The following is a 24,987-nucleotide window of genomic DNA, read 5'->3' as shown; positions in this document are numbered from 1 at the left end:
GGACTGAGGGGGAATTCCGGCATCGCCGGCGTGACAGGTAGCTCTGGCAGCTCCTGGCTGACTGACGTCTCTGGCAGATCCTGGCTGACTGACGACTCTGGCAGATCCTGGCTGACTGACGACTCTGGCAGATCCTGGCTGACTGACGACTCTGGCAGATCATGGCTGACTGACGGCTCTGGCAGATCCTGGCTGACTGACGGCTCTGGCAGATCCTGGCTGACTGACGGCTCTGGCAGATCCTGGCTGACGGGCGGCTCTGGCAGCTCCTGTCTGACGGGCGGCTCTGGCAGCTCCTGACTGGCGGGCGGCTCTGGCAGCTCCTGACTGGCAGGAGCTGCCAGAGCCGCAGCTCCTGACTCTAGCGGCTCCTGACTGACGGACGGCTCTAGCGGCTCCTGACTGACGGACGGCTCTGAAGGCTCAGGACAGACGGGCGGCTCTGAAGGCTCAGGACAGACGGGCGGCTTTGAAGGCTCAGGACAGACGGGCGGCTTTGAAGGCTCAGGGCAGACGGGCAGCTCAGACGGCGCTGGGCAGACGGGCGGCTTTGAAGGCTCAGGGCAGACGGGCAGCTCAGACGGCGCTGGGCAGACGGGCAGCGTAGGCGGCGCTGGACAGACGGGCAGCGCAGGCGGCGCTGGGCAGACGGGCAGCGCAGGCGGCGCTGGACAGACGGGCACACCTGTAGGGAGGAGACGGAGAGACAGCCTGGTGCGTGGGGCTGCCACAGGACCCACCAGGCTGGGGAGAGGCAGTTAACCCACTGAAAATAAGAATTTGTTCTTAACTGATTTGCCTAGTTAAATAAAGGTTAAAAAAAGAACAATATGGTGTGGCCACCAGCTGCAATAAGTACTGCAGTGCATTTCCTCCTCATGGACTGCACCAGATTTTCCAGTTCTTGCTGTGAGATGTTACCCCACTCTTCCACCAAGGCACCTGCAAATTTCTGGGGGGAATGGCCCTAGCCCTCACCCTCCGATCCAACAGGTCCCAGACGTGCTCAATGGGATTGAGATCCGGGCTTTTCGCTGGCCATGGCAAAACACTGACATTCCTGTCTTGCAGGAAATCACGCACAGAACGAACAGTATGGCTGGTGGCATTGTCATGCTGGAAGGTCATGTCAGCATGAGCCTGCAGGAGGGGTACCACATGAGGGAGGAGGATGTCTTCCCTGTAATGCACAGCGTTGAGATTGCCTGCAATGACAACAAGCTCAGTCCGATGATGCTGTGACACACTGCCCCAGACCATGACGGACCCTCCACCTCCAAATCGATCCCGCTCCAGAGTACAGGCCTCGGTGTAATGCTCATTGCTTTGACGATAAACGCGAATCCGACCATCACCCCTGGTGAACTGCGACTCGTCAGTGAAGAGCACTTTTTGCCAGTCCTGTCTGGTCCAGCGACGGTGGGTTTGTGCCCATAGGCTACGTTTTTGCTGGTGATGTCTGGTGAGAACCTGCCTTACAACAGGCCTACAAGCCCTCAGTCCAGCCTCTCTCAGCCTATTGTGGACAGTTTGAGCACTGATGGAGGGATTGTGCATTCCTGGTGCAACTCAGGCAGTTGTTGTTGCCATCCTGTACCTGTCCCGCAGGTATGATGTTCAGATGTACCAATCCTGTGCAGGTGTTGTTACACGTGGTCTGCCACTGCGAGGACGATCAGCTGTCCGTACTGTCTCCCTGTAGCGCTGTCTTAGGCATCTCACAGTACGGACATTGCAATTTATTGCCCTGGCCACATCTGCAGTCCTCATGCCTCCTTGCAGCATGCCTAAGGCACATTCACGCAGATGAGCAGGGACCCTGGGCATCTTTCTTTTGGTGTTTTCCAGAGTCAGTAGAAAGGCCTCTTTAGTGTAATAAGTTTTTATAACTGTGACCTTAATTGCCTACCGTCTATAAGCTGTTAGTGTCTTAACGACCGATCTACAGGTGCATGTTCATTAATTGTTTATGGTTCATTGAACAAGCATGGGAAACAGTGTTTAAACCCTTTACAATGAAGGTCTGTGAAGTTATTTAGATTTTTACGAATTATCTTTGAAAGACAGGGTCCTGAAAAAGGGACATTTCTTTTTTTGCTGAGTTTAGTTCACCTGACACGAGACTGAATGAATGCAAAATTTACACTGTTGATTTTATGTGCATTTTACGTTAACTATACTTTTCACAGCATTTGTCAATAATGAAATCGAAAAATACTCTGGATACATTCAGTAACATGATAAGAATATTTCTGGAAAATGTGGGGTAGGTGCAACATAACACAAAAATATGACAAGGGTTTGAGTGAGAGGACTAGCTGTTGTCTTCAAGTGGCCACACACCCCACCAGTGTGGGCACAGTTCCTAAGTCATTTCAATGCACTCAAAGAGTCTTCAACTATAAGCTCTCCTGGCAGTGCCGTTGAGGAAATAGAGCACGTCGGAACACAGCTCTGCATCCCTGCCTTTACACAATTACTGTTGTTGTTTACGCAACCAAAAACACTCCATTATAAATCGCAATCTGGGTCAGGTGGGCATGATTTGAAAGCTTGTTCTATTACCAACATGACTAGCTAAATGATAAAATACAATCGTACAGTGTTAGGCTTTCACAATGCAATTCAGAAAAGCAGGTTGTACGGTGTGCATAGAATGGAGTCATGAGTTCATTCAGATGCGGAAAATGTTCATCATAATACAACAAACAGGTTCATTGTGTTCAGGACAACCAGGGTAGAACACCATCTCATCTTGTAACTGTACATCAAACATAGTGATCAGAAACATTGACACTGTACATGACATGAGTTTTTTTGGAGTGCACATTTGGACTCACGAGTCTTTGGCTTGCTTCGATGACATCAAAGTGGTATTTATTATAATCCTCAACGTCTCATCTTTCAAAATACATTGAGTCATCGTAATTTACAGAATTAATCGTAATTTACAGAATGGCTGTCAGTCAAAACCCATACAGAGCTGTGAAGCGCAGAGCCAAAGCTCTGGAGTCATGTATAGCATGTTACTGTGCATCCACTATGTTCCAGTTTAAGCACAGACAATCTTAAATACATGTGGTATGGAGAGTTGGTCAGTGTGTGTGTGAGAGGTGTGTGTGTGTGTGTGAAGGACGTGTGTGTGTCTCTGTGTGTGATAAACGTGTATGTTTGTGTCTCTGTGTGTGTCTCTGTGCGAAGTGAACTCCCACGCTGGCAGCAGATAGTAATTACTGCAGGTCTGCCCAAACAGCAACCCTAATTAAATCAGCATGCAGTTATTGTGTGATGGTATGTGTAAGTGACCAGGCTATTGACCAGGCTAATATAGCTCAGCCCACCAGAAACACACCAGGTCATTGTTGTTCAACATTTGGTCAGGGAAAATCAACACCATGCAACCCAGTCAAACCACAAGCCAATTCTGATTCATATAAACCCCCTTTGATCCTTCCCACACAGAGAGAGAATTTGAGTGGCAGTCTGCTCTCTCTGCCTCTCTGCATAGAGCCATCCCAACATACACTGAGTGTAAAAAAACATTAGGAACACCTGCTCTTTCCATGACATCGACTGACCAGGTGAATCCAGGTGAAAGCTACGAGCCCTTATTGATGTCACTTGTTAAATTCACTTCAATCAGTGTAGATGAAGGGGAGGAGACAGGTTAAAGAAGGATTTTTAAGCCTTGAGACATGTATTGTGTATGTGGGCCATTCAGAGGGTGAATGGGCAAGACAAAATATTTAAGTGCCTTTGAACGGGGTATGGTAGGAGACGCCATGCACACCGGTTTGAGTCAAAAACTGCAATACTTCTGTATTTTTTCACACTCAACAGTTTCCAATGTGTATCAAGAATGGTCCACCATCCAAAGGACATCCAGCCAACTTGACACAACTGTGGGAAGCATTGGAGTCAACATGGGCCAGCATCACCATGGACTGAGTCCATCCCCCAATGAATTGAGGCTGTTCTGAGGTCAAAAGGCTCAATATTAGGAAGGCGTTCCTAATGTTTTGTACACTCAGTGTATATGATCTAATATAATAGACATTAGGCAGTTGTTAAGTTATTTGTGGGGATCAAATCAAGTCTCCACTGCGTCTCATTAGTGCCACCCACACTGGCACTTAACGAGGGAATTCAGCACCCTGTCACAACGTGCCTGTCCACGCCACTAAAACTGGTTACTTGATCACTGACAGGAAGAACACTGTATTAAGTAGTGGCTTTATTGTGTTCATATGAAGAGATTGGCTGTGTCTGTTAAATTGACTCACATGCATTCATTTATTTATTTTGGGGGTAAATTGAAATGTTGCAAAACCATTCCTCTCTGTGATGTTGTCTTCATTGTGATTCAGGTAGCATTTCAGCTCTATCCAATGTACTATCCCGTATGCAAGCTAACTGTAGAAGCACTAGTAGGTTTTCTATCTATGACACATTACTCCACTTAATACTAAGAGAGCCAGACTGGAACACATTCAACATTTCTTTTCACAACTTAATTTATTTATCTGAAAAGAAAACGTACGAAGAAACACGATGAAAGGAATCAAAACCTTGCACAAAAGTGTTTGATTTAGTTCCCACCGTACTGCACATGCAGTCCTTCCCCAATCACATCAAATATATGCAAATTAGACATTTCAAATACCCCTCAAACATCCGCATTTGCCTTGGACCAGGTAATTTTGGCTAGCCGATACCATAACATTCAACATTCTGCCCTACAGCACCAATCAGAAATCACCTCGCCACAGAGCGCTCCTCAGACCTCCAGGACTGGTACGTGACTGAGAGAAGCAGCACAGTAGAGGAGATAGGCAGACATAGGAGAATAGAAAAAGCAGCTTCATGCTATTCCATCTCCTTGGTAACGCCCCAGCTTAAACTAATAACAAACCAATGCATTCAGATGGAATTCAGACTGTTAAAAGGTAAGGCAGTGCCGATAGATGACTCCCTGCCTACAGGCAGCATATTAGGTAGGCAGAAACTGGATTTCCTTGACTAATGTAATGGGATAAAACATGAATCATTAATTGAGACAGCTTGGGTGAAGGCAGGGAAATAGGACGTTCCCGAGGATGAAGTTAGAGAAGTGCGATATTGGTGAGAGAGACAGAGACAGAGTTAGAGAGAGCTACAATGAACTACAGGACAAAATACAAACCCTCCGACCCAAAAAGGCCTGTGGTGTTGACCTAAATGAAATTATAAAATATTCAGACCACAAATTCAAATTAGTTTTCTTATACTCTTTAACCTTTAACATCATCCTTAGCTTTGGCATCTTCTGCAATATCACCCCAATTCACAAAAGTAAAGGAAAATTTGACCACAATAACTACCGTGGGATATGCGTCAACAGCAACCTTGGGAAAATCCTCTGCATTATCATTAACAGCAGATTTGTACATGTCCTCAGTGAAAACAATGTACTGAGCAAATGTCAAATTGGCTTTTTACCAAATTACCGTACGACAGACCACGTATTCACCCTGTACACCCTAATTGACAAACAAACAAAACAAAACAAAAGGCAAAGTCTTCTCATGCTTTGTGGATTTCAAAAAAGCTTCTGACTCAATTTGGCATGAGGGTCTTCTATACAAATTGGGGGAAAAACATACGACATTATAAAATCCATGTGCACAAACAACAAGTGTGCAGTTAAAATTGTAAATAACACACACATTTCTTTCCACAGGGCCGTGGGTGAGACAGGGATGCAGCTTGAGCCCCACCCTCTTCAACATATATATCAATGAATTAGCAAGGGCACTAGAACAGTCTGCAGCACCCGGCCTCACCCTACTAAAATCTGAAGTCAAATGTCTACTGTTTGCTGATGATCTGGTTCTTCTGTCCCCAACCAAGGAGGGCCTACAGCAGCACCTAGACCTTCTGCACAGATTCTGTTAGATCTGGGACCCTCAGTAATTCTCAGTAAGACAAAAATAATGCTGTTCCAAAAAAGGCCCAGTTGCCAGGACCACAAATACAAATTCCATCTAGACACCGTTGCCCACAACGAGCACACAAAAAACTATACATACCTCGGCCTAAACATCAGCATCACAGGTTACTTCTACAAAGCTGTGAACAATCTGAGAGACAAGGCAAGAAGGGCATTCTATGCCATCAAAAGGAACATAAAATTTGACATACCAATTAGGATCTGGAAAAAATACTTGAATCAGTTATAGAACCCATTGCCCTTTATGGTTGTGAGGTCTGGGGTCCGCTCACCAACCAAGAATTGACAAAATGGGACAAACACCAAATTGAGACTCTGCATGCAGAATTCTGCAAAAAATATCCTCTGTGTACAACATAAAACACAAAATAATGCATGCAGAGCAGAATTAGGCCGATACCCGCTAATTATCAAAATCCAGAAAAGAGCCGTTCAATTCTACAACGATCGAAAAGGAAGCGATTCCCAAAACCTTCCATAACAAAGCCATCGCCTACAGAGAGATTAACCTAGAGAAGAATCCCTTAAGCAAGCTGGTCCTGGGGATCTGTTCACAAACACAAACAGACCCCACAGAGCCCCAGGACAGCAACACAATTAGACCCAACCAAATCATGAGAAAACAAAAAGATAATTACTTGACACATTGGAAAGAATTTACCAAAAAGAGCAAACTGAAATGCTATTTGGCCCTAAACAGAGAGTACACAGTGGCAGAATACCTGACCACTGTGACTGACCCCAAATTCAGGAAAGCTTTGACTATGTACAGACTCAGTGAGCATGGCCTTGCTATTGAGAGAGGCCGCCCTAGGCAGACCTGGCTCAAGAGAAGACAGGCTATGTGCACACTGCCCACAAAATGAGGTGGAATCTGAGCTACACATATTAGAGACACATATTTCCCTCAGATTATAGAGACCCACAAAGAATTCCAAAACAAATCCAATTTTGATAAACTCCCATATCTATTTGGTGAAATACCACAGTGTGCCATCACAGCAGCAAGATTTGTGGCCTGTAGCCACAAGAAAGAACAAACATCATTGTAAATACAACCCATATTTATGTTTATTAATTTTCCCTTTTGTGATTTAACTATTTGCACATCATTATAACACTGTACATAGCCATGATATGACATTTGAAATGTGTATATTCCTTTGAAACTTGTGAGTGTAATTTTTACTGTTAATTTTTGATTGATTATTTCACTTTTGTTTATTATCTATTTCACTTGCTTTGGCAATGTAAACATATGTTTCCCATGCCAATAAAGCCCTTTGAATTGAATTGAGAGTGAGAGAGATAAAGAGAGAGAGAGAGAGAGAGAGAGAGAGAGAGAGAGAGAGAGAGAGGGAGAGAGAGAGAGGGATACCACAATGTGCAATCCGGGCAGCAAGATTTGTGGCCAACAAACAACATTGTAAATACCACCAATATTTATATGTTTATTTATCTTCCCCTACTACTCGTACTATAATTGGTAAAACATTGTACATAATATAACACTTGAAATGCCTTTATATTTTTTAAACCTTTGTGAGTGCAATGTTTACTGTTAAATTGTGATATTTTTTGGTTTATGTTGTTTTTGTTTCTTCTCACTTTTAGTTATTGCTTATTTCACTTGCTTTGGCCATGTAAACATGTTTCCCATCCCAATAAAGCCACTGAATTGAATTGAGAGAGATAGAGAACGAGATGGTGAAGGCGAAAAGTGAAGTCTTTGCCTCCTCATCTTTCTCTCTCCTTTTCCTAACAAGTGCTGCTTGATTGGTGCTTTATGACGGTTTGCTGAACAGGAAAAGGCTTTGTTTCCCAGGAGGCAAAGTGTCCATGCTAATAAAATTACTCCTCCCAGACACGCTGTCAACACAATCTGTCCATCACGGGAGAGCCGGAGAGAATGGAATGGGTATACTGCTTTATACTATCTTGTCTGATAGGAAATGCATAGAATACACCTGCAAAGACTGTCACAAATCACAGGAGGTGTTCAGGTGGAAAATGAGACAGGCCCTTAATCAAGCAGACCAGAAACTCTGGGGAAATGGCTGTCAGTTCATAGTATGCTGGAACAGAGAAAGACACATATGGGTCTTTCTCTAAACTAGGGTACAAGTGAGGATTTCCTACACTTGACAACTTGTTACAGCTGTTGATAAATCATTGATAATAATTTGTCAATTTTTTTCAAGTCATTACATTAAGATATAAGGGGGATCACAGCTATACTCAATAATATTCACCAGTTGATTTAAAACTTATGTTTAACCCTTTATCATGGTTGGTGTCTTGACGGATTTGTCCGAAATCGTGTGACATAAAACCTTACTTTTCTGTCCTTGCATTTATGGAAGTGTAAGATATCGTTATATTATATATTAAGCATTAATCAGTTAAACATTGAACTTGAACCCTGTAAGAATCCTGGATCTGGCTGTCGGACAGTTATTGTATAGAGATCTCAGAAATGCAGTGGAACTACATAACATTTTGTGTCTCCTTATGTCAGGGGGTGAACACAGTTTTCATGGGCACACAAATCCCAAATGATGTGATTGCTAACCGAAAGAGTATTACCTTGATACTGTCATTAACGTGGTTCTTCAATAGTTATGAATAACACTTGTTGGATGCACATTTGGTGTCCAGCTGATTAGTTACGCTGCTTTATTTTCACACATCATCATCTGATCCAGGAAGGAATTTTCTGAATGAGAGTCAAGTGATGAACAGCTGTTGTGATCGTGCATGCGATGCAGCAACAGCCCAAGTGCTGGAAAAAATGCCGGTGAAGACAGTTGTTCCTGGATTCATGTTGGATCTAATATCCCTAATTAATTGATGTTGATCATCTGTTGTTGTCTGCCTGGTTCACAGCAGGGTCTTGTTAGATTTAACAGTGAAAGCATCAAGGTAATGAGTTCATGTTTTCAGATTTTTTAAAAAAAAAGATGTTTTTTTGAAAATCTGACATTTCCTCAGTTCTGTGCTTGAAAAGTCCTTGTAATTATTGTAGACAATTTATAAGTTATCCTGCTCCCTCATAATTCATTATCTGTGATTTCATTTTTGATCAGTTTTTGTGAGAGATGTGGTCACTTTCGTTTGTTTCCCGCCACTTCAATTGAAGGGTGTTGCATTGCACTACTCTGTTGCTGTAAAACCATGTGCGGTTATTATGATGATGACAACATCTACATCTGCGTCGGCCACATAGGCTACAGAAAAGTCGCCATGCATGCATCCAATTTATTTAGTCAGGCAATGTCCACATTATTCTCACATATTTTATAATGTAATAATAATTTGAATATCAATGCATTTGCAAGGCCTAAAAAAATGCATTGTTTTTAGTGGTAATGGTCTACTTTATTGACACTTTTTGCTAGCTTTTTTGGGGGAGGGAGGGTTCTATATTAGGCCCTATAAGTACAATTATATAACATATACAATTGTATAACATTGAGGTCCATGAAAATTACAATTAAGTACTTGAAAAAGTCCCCGAAAGTCCTTGAATTTGACTTGCCAATGTGTGTATGAACCCTGCTTAAAGGAGGTATAGTCCTAGGTCTATGTTGTTGTGTAGGTGGAGTTATGGGCCAAGTTGCATATATTACCTTTTATTCCTCTAAGTACAAATGTGAAACTACATTATTTATTTTTTTAAACCATTTGAAAATATTTATCCCAATGTCACACATTGGCCCCATTATGTATAACACACATGCGCATACTATGCATGCACACGCTCAGCCATCCCAACGAATCCCACACTCAATGCTCTGACCTGCAAACTTGACGTGGAACTTGTTCTCAGGTTTGAGGATCTGGACATACAGGGGGCAGTTTGGGGCAAAGTCTTTCACCGCCCAGGCTCTTAGAATGGTCTGGTGATCCTGGTAGAGAAAAAGTGAGAGTGAGGGAGAAAGAGAGAGAGAGAAAGAGAGAGAGAGAAAGAGAGAGAGAGAGAGAGAGAAAGAGCGAGAGAGAGAAAGAGAGAGAGGAAGGGAGGATGGGATAGAGTAGCAAGAAAGAGACTCAAATCATTAGCAGCACCAGTAGCTCCACCACAGTCACAGATTGTATCTCTTCTATATATAATCCCCCTGATAAGCCTCTTCAACTAGGGCACGGAGCTTTCAACAGAACTAACCGCCTATAGCCACACCAGAAAGTAAAATTCCCTCAAATTCCCGTAATTATGTCACAGGTGTGAAACAGTGTGTGAAGAACGGCAACGCAGAGAGGAAAATAGGAGGCAGGGTAAAATAAGAAGATAAATAATTGCTGTGAAATAGTTCTTAGCATGATCATTTACATTTTTATAAAAAATATAGTAGAGGTAGAGAGAGAAAGCTGTGAAGGAGGGAAAGAAGAGTAGAGGACAGGAAAAGAAGGAGGGTGGCGTGGAGATTAAAAGTATTAAAAGGAGATTGAGGAACGTACAGCAGCGAAGCGGTCCACCTCGAATCGGTTACTGAGGATAAAACAGGCCTCAGCATCGTCCATCCTACAGCCAGTTAGTAGAGCAGCAGGAGGGGTCAGGCCAAGACAGGACACAGGTCAGATAGAGGCAGGAGGAGGAGAGAGGAACAGGAGATGAAAGGATGAGAGGAGAGAGAGAGGGGGTGGATGTTGTTGTTGTCATGTTTTTGAGAGAGAACAAAGGAGGAACAGGACAATAGAACAATACATTTGTCCTTCAAACACACACTACTTCACTGCGAGTTACTACCAGGGGAGCAGAAGAGACAAGGAGGAGAAAATACAATCATTTTATTTGCTGTCTTTATTTAACAGCAAATAAAGAGTACTGTAACTGCTATCTGCCCTGATAACTGTCAAACATAGCCTATGAGATATGCCCCTGTTGCATGTCTTGGTTTGGGGCCCCTGGAGGGGCGGCAGGTAGCCTAGTGGTTAGAGCGTTGGGCCAGTAACTGAAGGTTGCTGGATCGAATCCCCGAGCTGACAAGGTAAAAATCAGTCGTTCTGACCCCTGAGCAAGGCAGTTAACCTGTTACCCGGCCGCCAAAGATGTTGATTATGGAAACCCACCGCACCTCTCTGATTCAGATGGGTTGGGTTAAATGCAGAAGACACATTTCAGTTGAATGCATTCAGTTATACAACTGACTAGGTATCCCCCTTCCTTTCCCTTTCACTGTAACATAGCTGTGATTTGGGGCCCCTGTAGCATGGCTGTGATTTGGGGCGCCTGAGTGGGGGCCCGATGCAGGGGACTCACTTGGCCCTCATGAGGTCTTGGTCCTTGAGGGCGGAGCCCTGCAGGTAGATGACCCTCTGTGCCCACAGGGGCACGTGGAGGACCCTCCGCACCTGGACATCCATCTCTGCTGGGCACAGGATCACCACGTAGTAGTCCTATAGACGCACACACACACACACACACACACACTGGGGTTAATGGGAGGGCAGAGAGGGTCTCACACAAATATTCTCTCACACACTCAGTCAATTATGAAGACACGTACACACCCTCACCCAGCTGCTCCTGAAAATAAAACATGCTGTTTGATCTATGCTAATGCTGATTGAATCCCCTGTTTTAACCTCAGCTGCTTCAGCTCCTGGAGAGGATTACAGAGATGTACACACACGCACACACACATGAATACACGCACACACACATTAGTCACATCTCATCTTCCCAATGGAAAACTGTGTAGAATTGCAGGAAATTAACTCTAAAACGTTGCTTTTTTTTCTCTGCTGTCAAGAGGGGAGGGTAGCTAAAGGGGGGACCAACATTTTGCTTACGGCCCCCATAAGGCTAGGGTCGGCTCTGACTGCATGACTGCATGTGTGGATATAGATGTGGGTACGCAGACCAGCGAGTCACTGAGGCCCCTCATGATGAGATCAGATTTTTTGTGGCCCCCACCCCGATCAAAGTTGCCCATCCCTGCCCTAGTTAATGTTTTTTGGAGAGACCTGCAGTCTGGGGTGAGCGAAGAACTCGTTGAGGAAGTCCATGAGGAGGTCTATCTTGAGGCAGCTGACACACAGCACCACATGCTTCTCCGTCTGGGCTCGGTATCGGCTGTAGTTCCCCCCAGACTTCTGCCGCTCCATCCACAGGAAGGCCAGCTGCTCAAACTACAGATGGGAAGAATTATATTAGTGTAATTCGTGATGGACAGACAGTAGATGGGTTGAGGTAGTGATAGTGAAAGACAGCAGGTGGTTTGAGGCAGTGATAGTGAAAGACAGTAGGTGGTTTGAGGCAGTGATAGTGAAAGACAGTAGGTGGGTTGAGGTAGTGATAGTGAAAGACAGTAGGTGGTTTGAGGCAGTGATAGTGAAAGACAGTAGGTGGTTTGAGGCAGTGATAGTGAAAGACAGTAGGTGGTTTGAGGCAGTGATAGTGAAAGACAGTAGGTGGTTTGAGGCAGTGATAGATAGACAGTAGGTTGTTTGAGGTAGTGACAGACAGTAGGTGGTTTGAGGCAGTGATAGTGACAGACAGTAGGTGGGTTGAGGTAGTGATAGTGAAAGACAGTAGGTAGGTTGAGGTAGTGATAGTGAAAGACAGTAGGTAGGTTGAGGTAGTGATAGATAGACAGTAGGTGGGTTGAGGTAGTGATAGTGAAAGACAGTAGGTAGGTTGAGGTAGTGATAGATAGACAGCAGGTGGTTTGAGGCAGTGATAGTGAAAGACAGTAGGTGGTTTGAGGCAGTGATAGATAGATAGTAGGTGGGTTGAGGTAGTGATAGATAGACAGTAGGTAGGTTGAGGTAGTGATAGATAGACAGTAGGTGGGTTGAGGTAGTGATAGTGAAAGACAGTAGGTAGGTTGAGGTAGTGATATGTAGACAGTAGGTGGGTTGAGGTAGTGATAGTGAAAGACAGTAGGTGGGTTGAGGTAGTGATAGTGACAGACAGTAGGTGGGTTGAGGTAGTGATAGTGAAAGACAGTAGGTGGGTTGAGGCAGTGATAGTGACAGACAGTAGGTGGGTTGAGGCAGTGATCCTGAAAGACAGTAGGTGGGTTGAGGCAGTGATAGTGAAAGACAGTAGGTGGGTTGAGGCAGTGATAGTGACAGACAGTAGGTGGGTTGAGGTAGTGATAGATAGATAGATAGATAGACAGTAGGTGGGTTGAGGTAGTGATAGTGAAAGACAGTAGGTGGGTTGAGGTAGTGATAGTGACAGACCGTAGGTAGGTTGAGGTAGTGATAGTGAAAGACAGTAGGTAGGTTGAGGTAGTGATAGATAGACAGTAGGTGGGTTGAGGTAGTGATAGTGAAAGACAGTAGGTAGGTTGAGGTAGTGATAGATAGACAGCAGGTGGTTTGAGGCAGTGATAGTGAAAGACAGTAGGTGGTTTGAGGCAGTGATAGATAGATAGTAGGTGGGTTGAGGTAGTGATAGATAGACAGTAGGTAGGTTGAGGTAGTGATAGATAGACAGTAGGTGGGTTGAGGTAGTGATAGTGAAAGACAGTAGGTAGGTTGAGGTAGTGATATGTAGACAGTAGGTGGGTTGAGGTAGTGATAGTGAAAGACAGTAGGTGGGTTGAGGTAGTGATAGTGACAGACAGTAGGTGGGTTGAGGTAGTGATAGTGAAAGACAGTAGGTGGGTTGAGGCAGTGATAGTGACAGACAGTAGGTGGGTTGAGGCAGTGATCCTGAAAGACAGTAGGTGGGTTGAGGCAGTGATAGTGAAAGACAGTAGGTGGGTTGAGGCAGTGATAGTGACAGACAGTAGGTGGGTTGAGGTAGTGATAGATAGATAGATAGATAGACAGTAGGTGGGTTGAGGTAGTGATAGTGAAAGACAGTAGGTGGGTTGAGGTAGTGATAGTGACAGACCGTAGGTGGGTTGAGGTAGTGATAGTGACAGACAGTAGGTGGGTTGAGGTAGTGATAGTGAAAGACAGTAGGTGGGTTGAGGTAGTGATAGTGACAGACAGTAGGTGGGTTGAGGTAGTGATAGTGAAAGACAGTAGGTGGGTTGAGGTAGTGATAGTGACAGACAGTAGGTGGGTTGAGGTAGTGATAGATAGACAGTAGGTGGGTTGAGGCAGTGATAGCTAGTAGGTGGGTTGAGGTAGTGATAGTGAAAGATAGTAGGTGGGTTGAGGTAGTGATAGTGAAAGACAGTAGGTGGGTTGAGGTAGTGATAGTGACAGACAGTAGGTGGGTTGAGGTAGTGATAGATAGACAGTAGGTGGTTTGAGGCAGTGAAAGCTAGTAGGTGGGTTGAGGTAGTGATAGTGAAAGACAGTAGGTGGGTTGAGGCAGTGATCCTGAAAGACAGTAGGTGGGTTGAGGCAGTGATAGAAAGACAGTAGGTGGTTTGAGGCAGTGATAGTGAAAGACAGTAGGTGGGTCGAGGTAGTAATATTGAAAGACAGTAGGTGGGTTGAGGTAGTGATAGTGAAAGACAGTAGGTGGGTTGAGGTAGTGATAGACAGTAGGTGGGTTGAGGTAGTGATAGTGAAAGACAGTAGGTGGGTTGAGGTAGTGATAGACAGTAGGTGGGTTGAGGTAGTGATAGATAGACAGTAGGTGGGTTGAGGTAGTGATAGTGAAAGACAGTAGGTGGGTTGAGGTAGTAATAGTGAAAGACAGTAGGTGGGTTGAGGGAGTGATAGTGATAGACAGTAGGTGGGTTGAGGTAGTGAAAGACAGTAGGTGGGTTGAGGTAGTAATACCGAAAGACAGTAGGTGGGTTGAGGTAGTGATAGACAGTAGGTGGGTTGAGGTAGTGATAGTGAAAGACAGTAGGTGGGTTGAGGTAGTAATACCGAAAGACAGTAGGTGGGTTGAGGAAGTGATAGATAGAGAGTAGATTGGTTGAGGAAGTGATCGATAGACAGTAGATGGGTTGAGGTAGTGATAGAGGGTATATTTTGGTATATTTTGCTTGATCTTGCATAGAAATACCTGCCCTGCGCGCAAATCTAGGCCTATAAAAGTTCCCATTTGGGGATGTCTAATAGTATTTCTGATTTTCTTAACTCACCACCACTGATGAGCTGTGGAGATTCTCAAAGTATTTTTTTCGTCACCTCACACAGAAAATCAACAGAGTGTTTTACATCCATTGCGAATGACAATAGTTCCTCACTGTATTTGAAAAATATTTCCAACACTCTCCTTCTCAATAGGCCTAAGTAACCACAGCGCCTCGGTGTGAAATAGATGTTGCTGATCCCAGATCTCCAGTGGAAACATCATAAAATAGGCTACCTGCACACTTCTCCCTTGCGCAAATACAGCTGTGTCTGTTCCGAGCTCATTGGCAGCAGGAAACAGTGAGGGCCCAGTTGAAACAATGTTTAAGCCAGACAGAGAGAGAAGCAGACAGACAGAGGAGATAGATTAATGCTTTTGACTGAACCAACTGCCATGTGTAGCAAATGTGATTTATTGAGGATATTTATTTTTATCAGGCTTTTTAATTTAATTATATAATTTTGTATCTGGTTGGTATTTCACATATTTTCAGATAGATCCGAGGTCTGTGTCCACCGAGCGTGATCTGACCGGGGATCCGAGGATCAACTACAGAATTTTGGATCCGACCTGTTACCTGTCGGATCTCGGGTAGATCAGGTTAGGGTATATCCGTAAAGACCTCTAGTTGAGGCAGTGATAGTGACAGACAGTAGGTGGGTTGAGGTAGTGATAGACAGACAGTAGGTGGGTTGAGGCAGTGATAGACAGACCGTAGGTAGGTTGAGGTAGTGAAAGACAGTAGGTGGGTTGAGGTAGCGATAGACAGTAGGTGGGTTGAGGTAGTGATAGACTGACAATAGGTGGGTTGAGGTAGTGATAGACAGACAGTAGGTGGGTTGAGGTAGTGATAGACAGACAGTAGATGGGTTGAGGTAGTGATAGATAGACAGTAGGTGGGTTGAGGTAGTGATAGACGGACAGTAGATGGGTTGAGGTAGTGATAGACAGACAGTAGGTGGGTTGAGGTAGTGATAGACAGACAGTAGGTGGGTTGAGGTAGTGATAGACAGACAGTAGGTGGGTTGAGGTAGTGATAGATAGACAGTAGGTGGGTTGAGGTAGTGATAGACAGACAGTAGGTGGGTTGAGGTAGTGATAGACAGACAGTAGGTGGGTTGAGGTAGTGATAGACAGACAGTAGGTGGGTTGAGGTAGTGATATATAGACAGTAGGTGGGTTGAGGTAGTGATAGACAGACAGTAGATGGGTTGAGGTAGTGATAGACAGACAGTAGGTGGGTTGAGGTAGTGATAGACAGTAGGTGGGTTGAGGTAGTGATAGACAGTAGGTGGGTTGAGGTAGTGATAGACAGTAGGTGGGTTGAGGTAGTGATAGATAGACAGTAGGTGGGTTGAGGTAGTGATAGATAGACAGTAGGTGGGTTGAGGTAGTGATAGATAGACAGTAGCTGGGTTGAGGTAGTGATAGACAGACAGTAGGTGGGTTGAGGTAGTGATAGACAGACAGTAGGTAGGTAGTGATAGACAGTAGGTGGGTTGAGGTAGTGATAGACAGACAGTAGGTGGGTTGAGGCAGTGATAGACAGACCGTAGGTAGGTTGAGGTAGTGAAAGACAGTAGGTGGGTTGAGGTAGTGAAAGACAGCAGGTGGGTTGAGGTAGTGATAGACAGTAGGTGGGTTGAGGTAGTGATAGACGGACAGTAGGTGGGTTGAGGTAGTGATAGACAGACAGTAGGTGGGTTGAGGCAGTGATAGACAGACCGTAGGTAGGTTGAGGTAGTGATAGACAGTAGGTGGGTTGAGGTAGTGATAGACAGTAGGTGGGTTGAGGTAGTGATAGACAGACAGTAGATGGGTTGAGGTAGTGAAAGACAGAATGTGGGTTGAGGTAGTGATAGACAGTAGGTGGGTTGAGGTAGTGATAGACAGACAGTAGGTGGGTTGAGGTAGTGATAGACAGTAGGTGGGTTGAGGTAGTGATAGACAGACAGTAGGTGGGTTGAGGTAGTAATAGACAGACCGTAGGTAGGTTGAGGTAGTGAAAGACAGTAGGTGGGTTGAGGTAGTGAAATACAGTAGGTGGGTTGAGGTAGTGATAGACAGACAGTAGCTGGGTTGAGGTAGTGATAGTGAAAGACAGTAGGTGGGTTGAGGTAATGATAGTGAAAGTGAAAGACAGTAGGTGGGTTGAGATAGTGATAGACAGACAGTAGGTGGGTTGAGGTAGTGACAGACAGACCGTAGGTAGGTTGAGGTAGTGATAGACAGACAGTAGGTGGGTTGAGGTAGTGATAGACAGACCGTAGGTAGGTTGAGGTAGTGAAAGACAGTAGGTGGGTTGAGGTAGTGAAAGACAGTAGGTGGGTTGAGGTAGTGATAGACAGACAGTAGGTGGGTTGAGGTAGTGATAGTGAAAGACAGTAGGTGGGTTGAGGTAGTGATAGTGAAAGACAGTAGGTGGGTTGAGATAGTGATAGACAGACAGTAGGTGGGTTGAGGTAGTGATAGACAGACAGTAGGTGGGTTGAGGTAGTGATATGTAGACAGTATGTGGGTTGAGGTAGTGATAGTGAAAGACAGTAGGTAGGTTGAGGTAGTGATAGTGAAAGACAGTAGGTAGGTTGAGGTAGTGATAGATAGACAGTAGGTGGGTTGAGGTAGTGATAGTGAAAGACAGTAGGTAGGTTGAGGTAGTGATAGTGAAAGACAGTAGGTAGGTTGAGGTAGTGATAGATAGACAGTAGGTGGGTTGAGGTAGTGATAGTGAAAGACAGTAGGTAGGTTGAGGTAGTGATAGATAGACAGCAGGTGGTTTGAGGCAGTGATAGTGAAAGACAGTAGGTGGTTTGAGGCAGTGATAGTGAAAGACAGTAGGTGGTTTGAGGCAGTGATAGTGAAATACAGTAGGTGGTTTGAGGCAGTGATAGTGACAGACAGTAGGTGGGTTGAGGTAGTGATCCTGAAAGACAGTAGGTGGGTTGAGGTAGTGATAGTGAAAGACAGTAGGTAGGTTGAGGTAGTGATAGTGACAGACAGTAGGTGGGTTGAGGTAGTGATAGTGAAAGACAGTAGGTAGGTTGAGGTAGTGATAGTGAAAGACAGTAGGTAGGTTGAGGTAGTGATAGATAGACAGTAGGTGGGTTGAGGTAGTGATAGTGAAAGACAGTAGGTAGGTTGAGGTAGTGATATGTAGACAGTAGGTGGGTTGAGGTAGTGATAGTGAAAGACAGTAGGTGGGTTGAGGTAGTGATATGTAGACAGTAGGTGGGTTGAGGTAGTGATAGATAGACAGTAGGTGGGTTGAGGCAGTGATAGTGACAGACAGTAGGTGGGTTGAGGCAGTGATCCTGAAAGACAGTAGGTGGGTTGAGGTAGTGATCCTGAAAGACAGTAGGTGGGTTGAGGCAGTGATAGTGAAAGACAGTAGGTGGGTTGAGGTAGTGATAGTGACAGACAGTAGGTGGGTTGAGGTAGTGATAGATAGACAGTAGGTGGGTTGAGGTAGTGATAGTGAAAGACAGTAGGTGGGTTGAGGTAGTGATAGTGACAGACAGTAGGTGGGTTGAGGTAGTGATAGTGAAAGACAGTAGGTGGGTTGAGGCAGTGATAGTGACAGACAGTAGGTGGGTTGAGGCAGTGATCCTGAAAGACAGTAGGTGGGTTGAGGCAGTGATAGTGAAAGACAGTAGGTGGGTTGAGGCAGTGATAGTGACAGACAGTAGGTGGGTTGAGGTAGTGATAGATAGACAGTAGGTGGGTTGAGGTAGTGATAGTGAAAGACAGTAGGTGGGTTGAGGTAGTGATAGTGACAGACCGTAGGTGGGTTGAGGTAGTGATAGTGACAGACAGTAGGTGGGTTGAGGTAGTGATAGTGAAAGACAGTAGGTGGGTTGAGGTAGTGATAGTGACAGACAGTAGGTGGGTTGAGGTAGTGATAGTGAAAGACAGTAGGTGGGTTGAGGTAGTGATAGTGACAGACAGTAGGTGGGTTGAGGTAGTGATAGATAGACAGTAGGTGGGTTGAGGCAGTGATAGCTAGTAGGCGGGTTGAGGTAGTGATAGTGAAAGACAGTAGGTGGGTTGAGGTAGTGATAGTGAAAGACAGTAGGTGGGTTGAGGTAGTGATAGTGACAGACAGTAGGTGGGTTGAGGTAGTGATAGATAGACAGTAGGTGGTTTGAGGCAGTGAAAGCTAGTAGGTGGGTTGAGGTAGTGATAGTGAAAGACAGTAGGTGGGTTGAGGCAGTGATCCTGAAAGACAGTAGGTGGGTTGAGGCAGTGATAGAAAGACAGTAGGTGGTTTGAGGCAGTGATAGTGAAAGACAGTAGGTGGGTCGAGGTAGTAATATTGAAAGACAGTAGGTGGGTTGAGGTAGTGATAGTGAAAGACAGTAGGTGGGTTGAGGTAGTGATAGACAGTAGGTGGGTTGAGGTAGTGATAGTGAAAGACAGTAGGTGGGTTGAGGTAGTGATAGACAGTAGGTGGGTTGAGGTAGTGAAAGACAGTAGGTGGGTTGAGGTAGTAATACCGAAAGACAGTAGGTGGGTTGAGGTAGTGATAGACAGTAGGTGGGTTGAGGTAGTGATAGTGAAAGACAGTAGGTGGGTTGAGGTAGTAATACCGAAAGACAGTAGGTGGGTTGAGGAAGTGATAGATAGAGAGTAGATGGGTTGAGGAAGTGATAGATAGACAGTAGATGGGTTGAGGTAGTGATAGAGGGTATATTTTGGTATATTTTGCTTGATCTTGCATAGAAATACCTGCCCTGCGCGCAAATCTAGGCCTATAAAAGTTCCCATTTGGGATGTCTAATAGTATTTCTGATTTTCTTAACTCACCACCACTGATGAGCTGTGGAGATTCTCAAAGTATTTTTTTCGTCACCTCACACAGAAAATCAACAGAGTGTTTTACATCCATTGCGAATGACAATAGTTCCTCACTGTATTTGAAAAATATTTCCAACACTCTCCTTCTCAATAGGCCTAAGTAACCACAGCGCCTCGGTGTGAAATAGATGTTGCTGATCCCAGATCTCCAGTGGAAACATCATAAAATAGGCTACCTGCACACTTCTCCCTTGCGCAAATACAGCTGTGTCTGTTCCGAGCTCATTGGCAGCAGGAAACAGTGAGGGCCCAGTTGAAACAATGTTTAAGCCAGACAGAGAGAGAAGCAGACAGACAGAGGAGATAGATTAATGCTTTTGACTGAACCAACTGCCATGCGTAGCAAATGTGATTTATTGAGGATATTTATTTTTATCAGGCTTTTTAATTTAATTATATAATTTTGTATCTGGTTGGTATTTCACATATTTTCAGATAGATCCGAGGTCTGTGTCCACCGAGCGTGATCTGACCGGGGATCCGAGGATCAACTACAGAATTTTGGATCCGACCTGTTACCTGTCGGATCTCGGGTAGATCAGGTTAGGGTATATCCGTAAAGACCTCTAGTTGAGGCAGTGATAGTGACAGACAGTAGGTGGGTTGAGGTAGTGATAGACAGACAGTAGGTGGGTTGAGGCAGTGATAGACAGACCGTAGGTAGGTTGAGGTAGTGAAAGACAGTAGGTGGGTTGAGGTAGCGATAGACAGTAGGTGGGTTGAGGTAGTGATAGACGGACAATAGGTGGGTTGAGGTAGTGATAGACAGACAGTAGGTGGGTTGAGGTAGTGATAGACAGACAGTAGATGGGTTGAGGTAGTGATAGATAGACAGTAGGTGGGTTGAGGTAGTGATAGACGGACAGTAGATGGGTTGAGGTAGTGATAGACAGACAGTAGGTGGGTTGAGGTAGTGATAGACAGACAGTAGGTGGGTTGAGGTAGTGATAGACAGACAGTAGGTGGGTTGAGGTAGTGATAGATAGACAGTAGGTGGGTTGAGGTAGTGATAGACAGACAGTAGGTGGGTTGAGGTAGTGATAGACAGACAGTAGGTGGGTTGAGGTAGTGATAGACAGACAGTAGGTGGGTTGAGGTAGTGATATATAGACAGTAGGTGGGTTGAGGTAGTGATAGACAGACAGTAGATGGGTTGAGGTAGTGATAGACAGACAGTAGGTGGGTTGAGGTAGTGATAGACAGTAGGTGGGTTGAGGTAGTGATAGACAGTAGGTGGGTTGAGGTAGTGATAGACAGTAGGTGGGTTGAGGTAGTGATAGATAGACAGTAGGTGGGTTGAGGTAGTGATAGATAGACAGTAGGTGGGTTGAGGTAGTGATAGATAGACAGTAGCTGGGTTGAGGTAGTGATAGACAGACAGTAGGTGGGTTGAGGTAGTGATAGACAGACAGTAGGTAGGTAGTGATAGACAGTAGGTGGGTTGAGGTAGTGATAGACAGACAGTAGGTGGGTTGAGGCAGTGATAGACAGACCGTAGGTAGGTTGAGGTAGTGAAAGACAGTAGGTGGGTTGAGGTAGTGAAAGACAGCAGGTGGGTTGAGGTAGTGATAGACAGTAGGTGGGTTGAGGTAGTGATAGACGGACAGTAGGTGGGTTGAGGTAGTGATAGACAGACAGTAGGTGGGTTGAGGCAGTGATAGACAGACCGTAGGTAGGTTGAGGTAGTGATAGACAGTAGGTGGGTTGAGGTAGTGATAGACAGACAGTAGATGGGTTGAGGTAGTGAAAGACAGAATGTGGGTTGAGGTAGTGATAGACAGTAGGTGGGTTGAGGTAGTGATAGACAGACAGTAGGTGGGTTGAGGTAGTGATAGACAGTAGGTGGGTTGAGGTAGTGATAGACAGACAGTAGGTGGGTTGAGGTAGTAATAGACAGACCGTAGGTAGGTTGAGGTAGTGAAAGACAGTAGGTGGGTTGAGGTAGTGAAAGACAGTAGGTGGGTTGAGGTAGTGATAGACAGACAGTAGCTGGGTTGAGGTAGTGATAGTGAAAGACAGTAGGTGGGTTGAGGTAATGATAGTGAAAGTGAAAGACAGTAGGTGGGTTGAGATAGTGATAGACAGACAGTAGGTGGGTTGAGGTAGTGACAGACAGACCGTAGGTAGGTTGAGGTAGTGATAGACAGACAGTAGGTGGGTTGAGGTAGTGATAGACAGACCGTAGGTAGGTTGAGGTAGTGAAAGACAGTAGATGGGTTGAGGTAGTGAAAGACCGTAGGTGGGTTGAGGTAGTGATAGACAGACAGTAGGTGGGTTGAGGTAGTGATAGACAGACCGTAGGTAGGTTGAGGTAGTGAAAGACAGTAGGTGGGTTGAGGTAGTGAAAGACAGTAGGTGGGTTGAGGTAGTGATAGACAGACAGTAGGTGGGTTGAGGTAGTGATAGTGAAAGACAGTAGGTGGGTTGAGGTAGTGATAGTGAAAGACAGTAGGTGGGTTGAGATAGTGATAGACAGACAATAGGTGGGTTGAGGTAGTGATAGACAGACAGTAGGTGGGTTGAGGTAGTGATATGTAGACAGTAGGTGGGTTGAGGTAGTGATATGTAGACAGTAGGTGGGTTGAGCAGGTGATAGTGACAGACCGTAGGTGGGTTGAGGTAGTGATAGACAGACAGTAGGTGGGTTGAGGTAGTGATAGATAGACAGTAGGTGGGTTGAGGTAGTGATAGTGACAGACAGTAGGTGGGTTGAGGTAGTGATAGATAGACAGTAGGTGGGTTGAGGTAGTGATAGACGGACAGTAGGTGGGTTGAGGTAGTGATAGATAGACAGTAGGTGGGTTGAGGTAGTGATAGATAGACAGTAGGTGGTTTGAGGTAGTGATAGACGGACAGTAGGTGGGTTGAGGTAGTGATAGATAGACAGTAGGTGGGTTGAGGTAGTGATAGACGGACAGTAGGTGGGTTGAGGCAGTGATAGGCAGACCGTAGGTGGGTTGAGGTAGTGATAGATAGACAGTAGGTGGGTTGAGGTAGTGATAGATAGACAGTAGGTGGGTTGAGGTAGTGATAGACGGACAGTAGGTGGGTTGAGGTAGTGATAGATAGACAGTAGGTGGGTTGAGGTAGTGATAGATAGACAGTAGGTGGTTTGAGGTAGTGATAGACGGACAGTAGGTGGGTTGAGGTAGTGATAGATAGACAGTAGGTGGGTTGAGGTAGTGATAGACGGACAGTAGGTGGGTTGAGGCAGTGATAGGCAGACCGTAGGTGGGTTGAGGTAGTGATAGATAGACAGTAGGTGGGTTGAGGTAGTGATAGATAGACAGTAGGTGGGTTGAGGTAGTGATAGACGGACAGTAGGTGGGTTGAGGCAGTTATAGATAGACAGTAGGTGGGTTGAGGTAGTGATAGACAGACAGTAGGTGGGTTGAGGCAGTGATAGATAGACAGTAGGTGGGTTGAGGTAGTGATAGTGACAGACCGTAGGTGGGTTGAGGTAGTGATAGACAGACAGTAGGTGGGTTGAGGTAGTGATATGTAGACAGTAGATGGGTTGAGGTAGTGATATTTAGACAGTAGGTGGGTTGAGGTAGTGATAGTGACAGACCGTAGGTGGGTTGAGGTAGTGATAGACAGACAGTAGGTGGGTTGAGGTAGTGATAGATAGACAGTAGGTGGGTTGAGGTAGTGATAGTGAAAGACAGTAGGTGGGTTGAGGTAGTGATAGATAGACAGTAGGTGGGTTGAGGTAGTGATAGATAGACAGTAGGTGGGTTGAGGTAGTGATAGTAGGACAGTAGGTGGGTTGAGGTAGTGATAGATAGACAGTAGGTGGGTCGAGGTAGTGATAGATAGACAGTAGGTGGGTTGAGGTAGTGATAGACGGACAGTAGGTGGGTTGAGGTAGTGATAGACGGACAGTAGGTGGGTTGAGGTAGTGATAGACAGACAGTAGGTGGGTTGAGGTAGTGATAGATAGACAGTAGGTGGGTATTGATAATAGTGATAAACAGTTATATTTGAACCAAGAGGCGGACTGCATGTTAATGTGCTCTGTGGCATCCCCATGCATCAGACAGGCTGGGTGGCAGGGAGCGAGACTGGAGGCTCTCCTCTCCCTGTCAGCAGACACGGCTGAAACCCACACACTCAGAGGGGGTGAGGAGGTGTTGGGCAGCCAGTAAATGTCAGGGGGTATTTATGGATGAAAGACAGGGAGAGGGAGTGAGAGGGCTACATGGCTCTGTGTGCCATTTCCTGTCCTGCTCAAACATGTCTCCCAGAGCACAACAGTACAGCGGCTCAGACCACACACACGCACACGCACACGCACACGCACACGCACACACACACGCACACACACACACACACACACACACACACATAAAAGGTTCCTATTATCACAACTGAAATGACAGTAATGGGACATGGGGAGAGGAGAAGGATACTACTATGGGCAGGAAATGACAGATTCACTGAAACAGTGACACTATGCTCTTCTGTGTAATTTGGATATCTGATGTACAATATTATTGTTCAGTCGGATTCTCCCCTCAGCCCTATGTGCGGAGAATACATCAGGGAGAAATACTGGAAAATAGCACAAGCAAATGATCCATAAAAATACAATGAAAACAACAACAACAGCAGCATTGTGATTATCGCCTCACCTGTATGGGAAGCACGATGAGCGCCACACAGATCATGATGACCACTAGCAGCTGAGAAGGCCATATCTGGGGCGTGACATCACCGAAGCCCACAGTAGAGAAGGTGACCACGCAGAAGTAGAGCGAGTCAAACAGAGTCAGGTTGTTTCCTGCTCGCTCTAGGTGCTGGATCCCACATATACTGAGGAGAGGTGGAGGAGGAGGAGGAGGTGGAGGAGGAGGAAGAAGCGGAGGAGGAGGAGGAAGAGGTGTAGGAGGAGGTGGAGATGGAGGAGGAGGATGTGGAGGAGGAGGTGGAGGATGGAGAAGATGAGGACGGAGGTGGTGGAGGTGGAGGAGGAGGAGGAGGAAGGAGAGGAGGAGGAGGAAGTGGAGGAGGAGGATGTGGATGGAGGAGGGGGAGGATGGAGAGGATGAGGACGGAGGTGGTGGAGGTGGAGGAGGAGGAGGAAGGAGAGGAGGAGGTGGAGGAGGAGGATGTGGATGGAGGAGGGGGAGGATGGAGAGGATGA

At 45.5% G+C, this 24,987-nt stretch overlaps 1 protein-coding gene across 1 annotated transcript in view; it reads right to left on the bottom strand.

Annotated features, from left to right (window-relative positions):
• LOC120034284 (potassium channel subfamily T member 2-like) overlaps positions 1–24,987 on the bottom strand; it is a 63,520-nt gene that overhangs the window by 32,401 nt on the left and 6,132 nt on the right. The window contains exons 7-11 of the mRNA XM_038980788.1: positions 24,476–24,656; positions 11,957–12,121; positions 11,250–11,386; positions 10,448–10,511; positions 9,789–9,897 (exon numbers count right to left, since the gene is read on the bottom strand). Coding sequence (XP_038836716.1) covers positions 9,789–9,897; positions 10,448–10,511; positions 11,250–11,386; positions 11,957–12,121; positions 24,476–24,656 — 656 coding nt within the window. The remainder of the gene's footprint in view (positions 1–9,788; positions 9,898–10,447; positions 10,512–11,249; positions 11,387–11,956; positions 12,122–24,475; positions 24,657–24,987) is intronic.

The sequence above is a fragment of the Salvelinus namaycush genome, chromosome 41, assembly GCF_016432855.1.
Source record: "Salvelinus namaycush isolate Seneca chromosome 41, SaNama_1.0, whole genome shotgun sequence".
NCBI classification, from domain to species: domain Eukaryota; kingdom Metazoa; phylum Chordata; class Actinopteri; order Salmoniformes; family Salmonidae; genus Salvelinus; species Salvelinus namaycush.
Note: the sequence above shows the minus strand (reverse complement) of the source record. Positions and strands in the feature narration are given on the sequence as shown.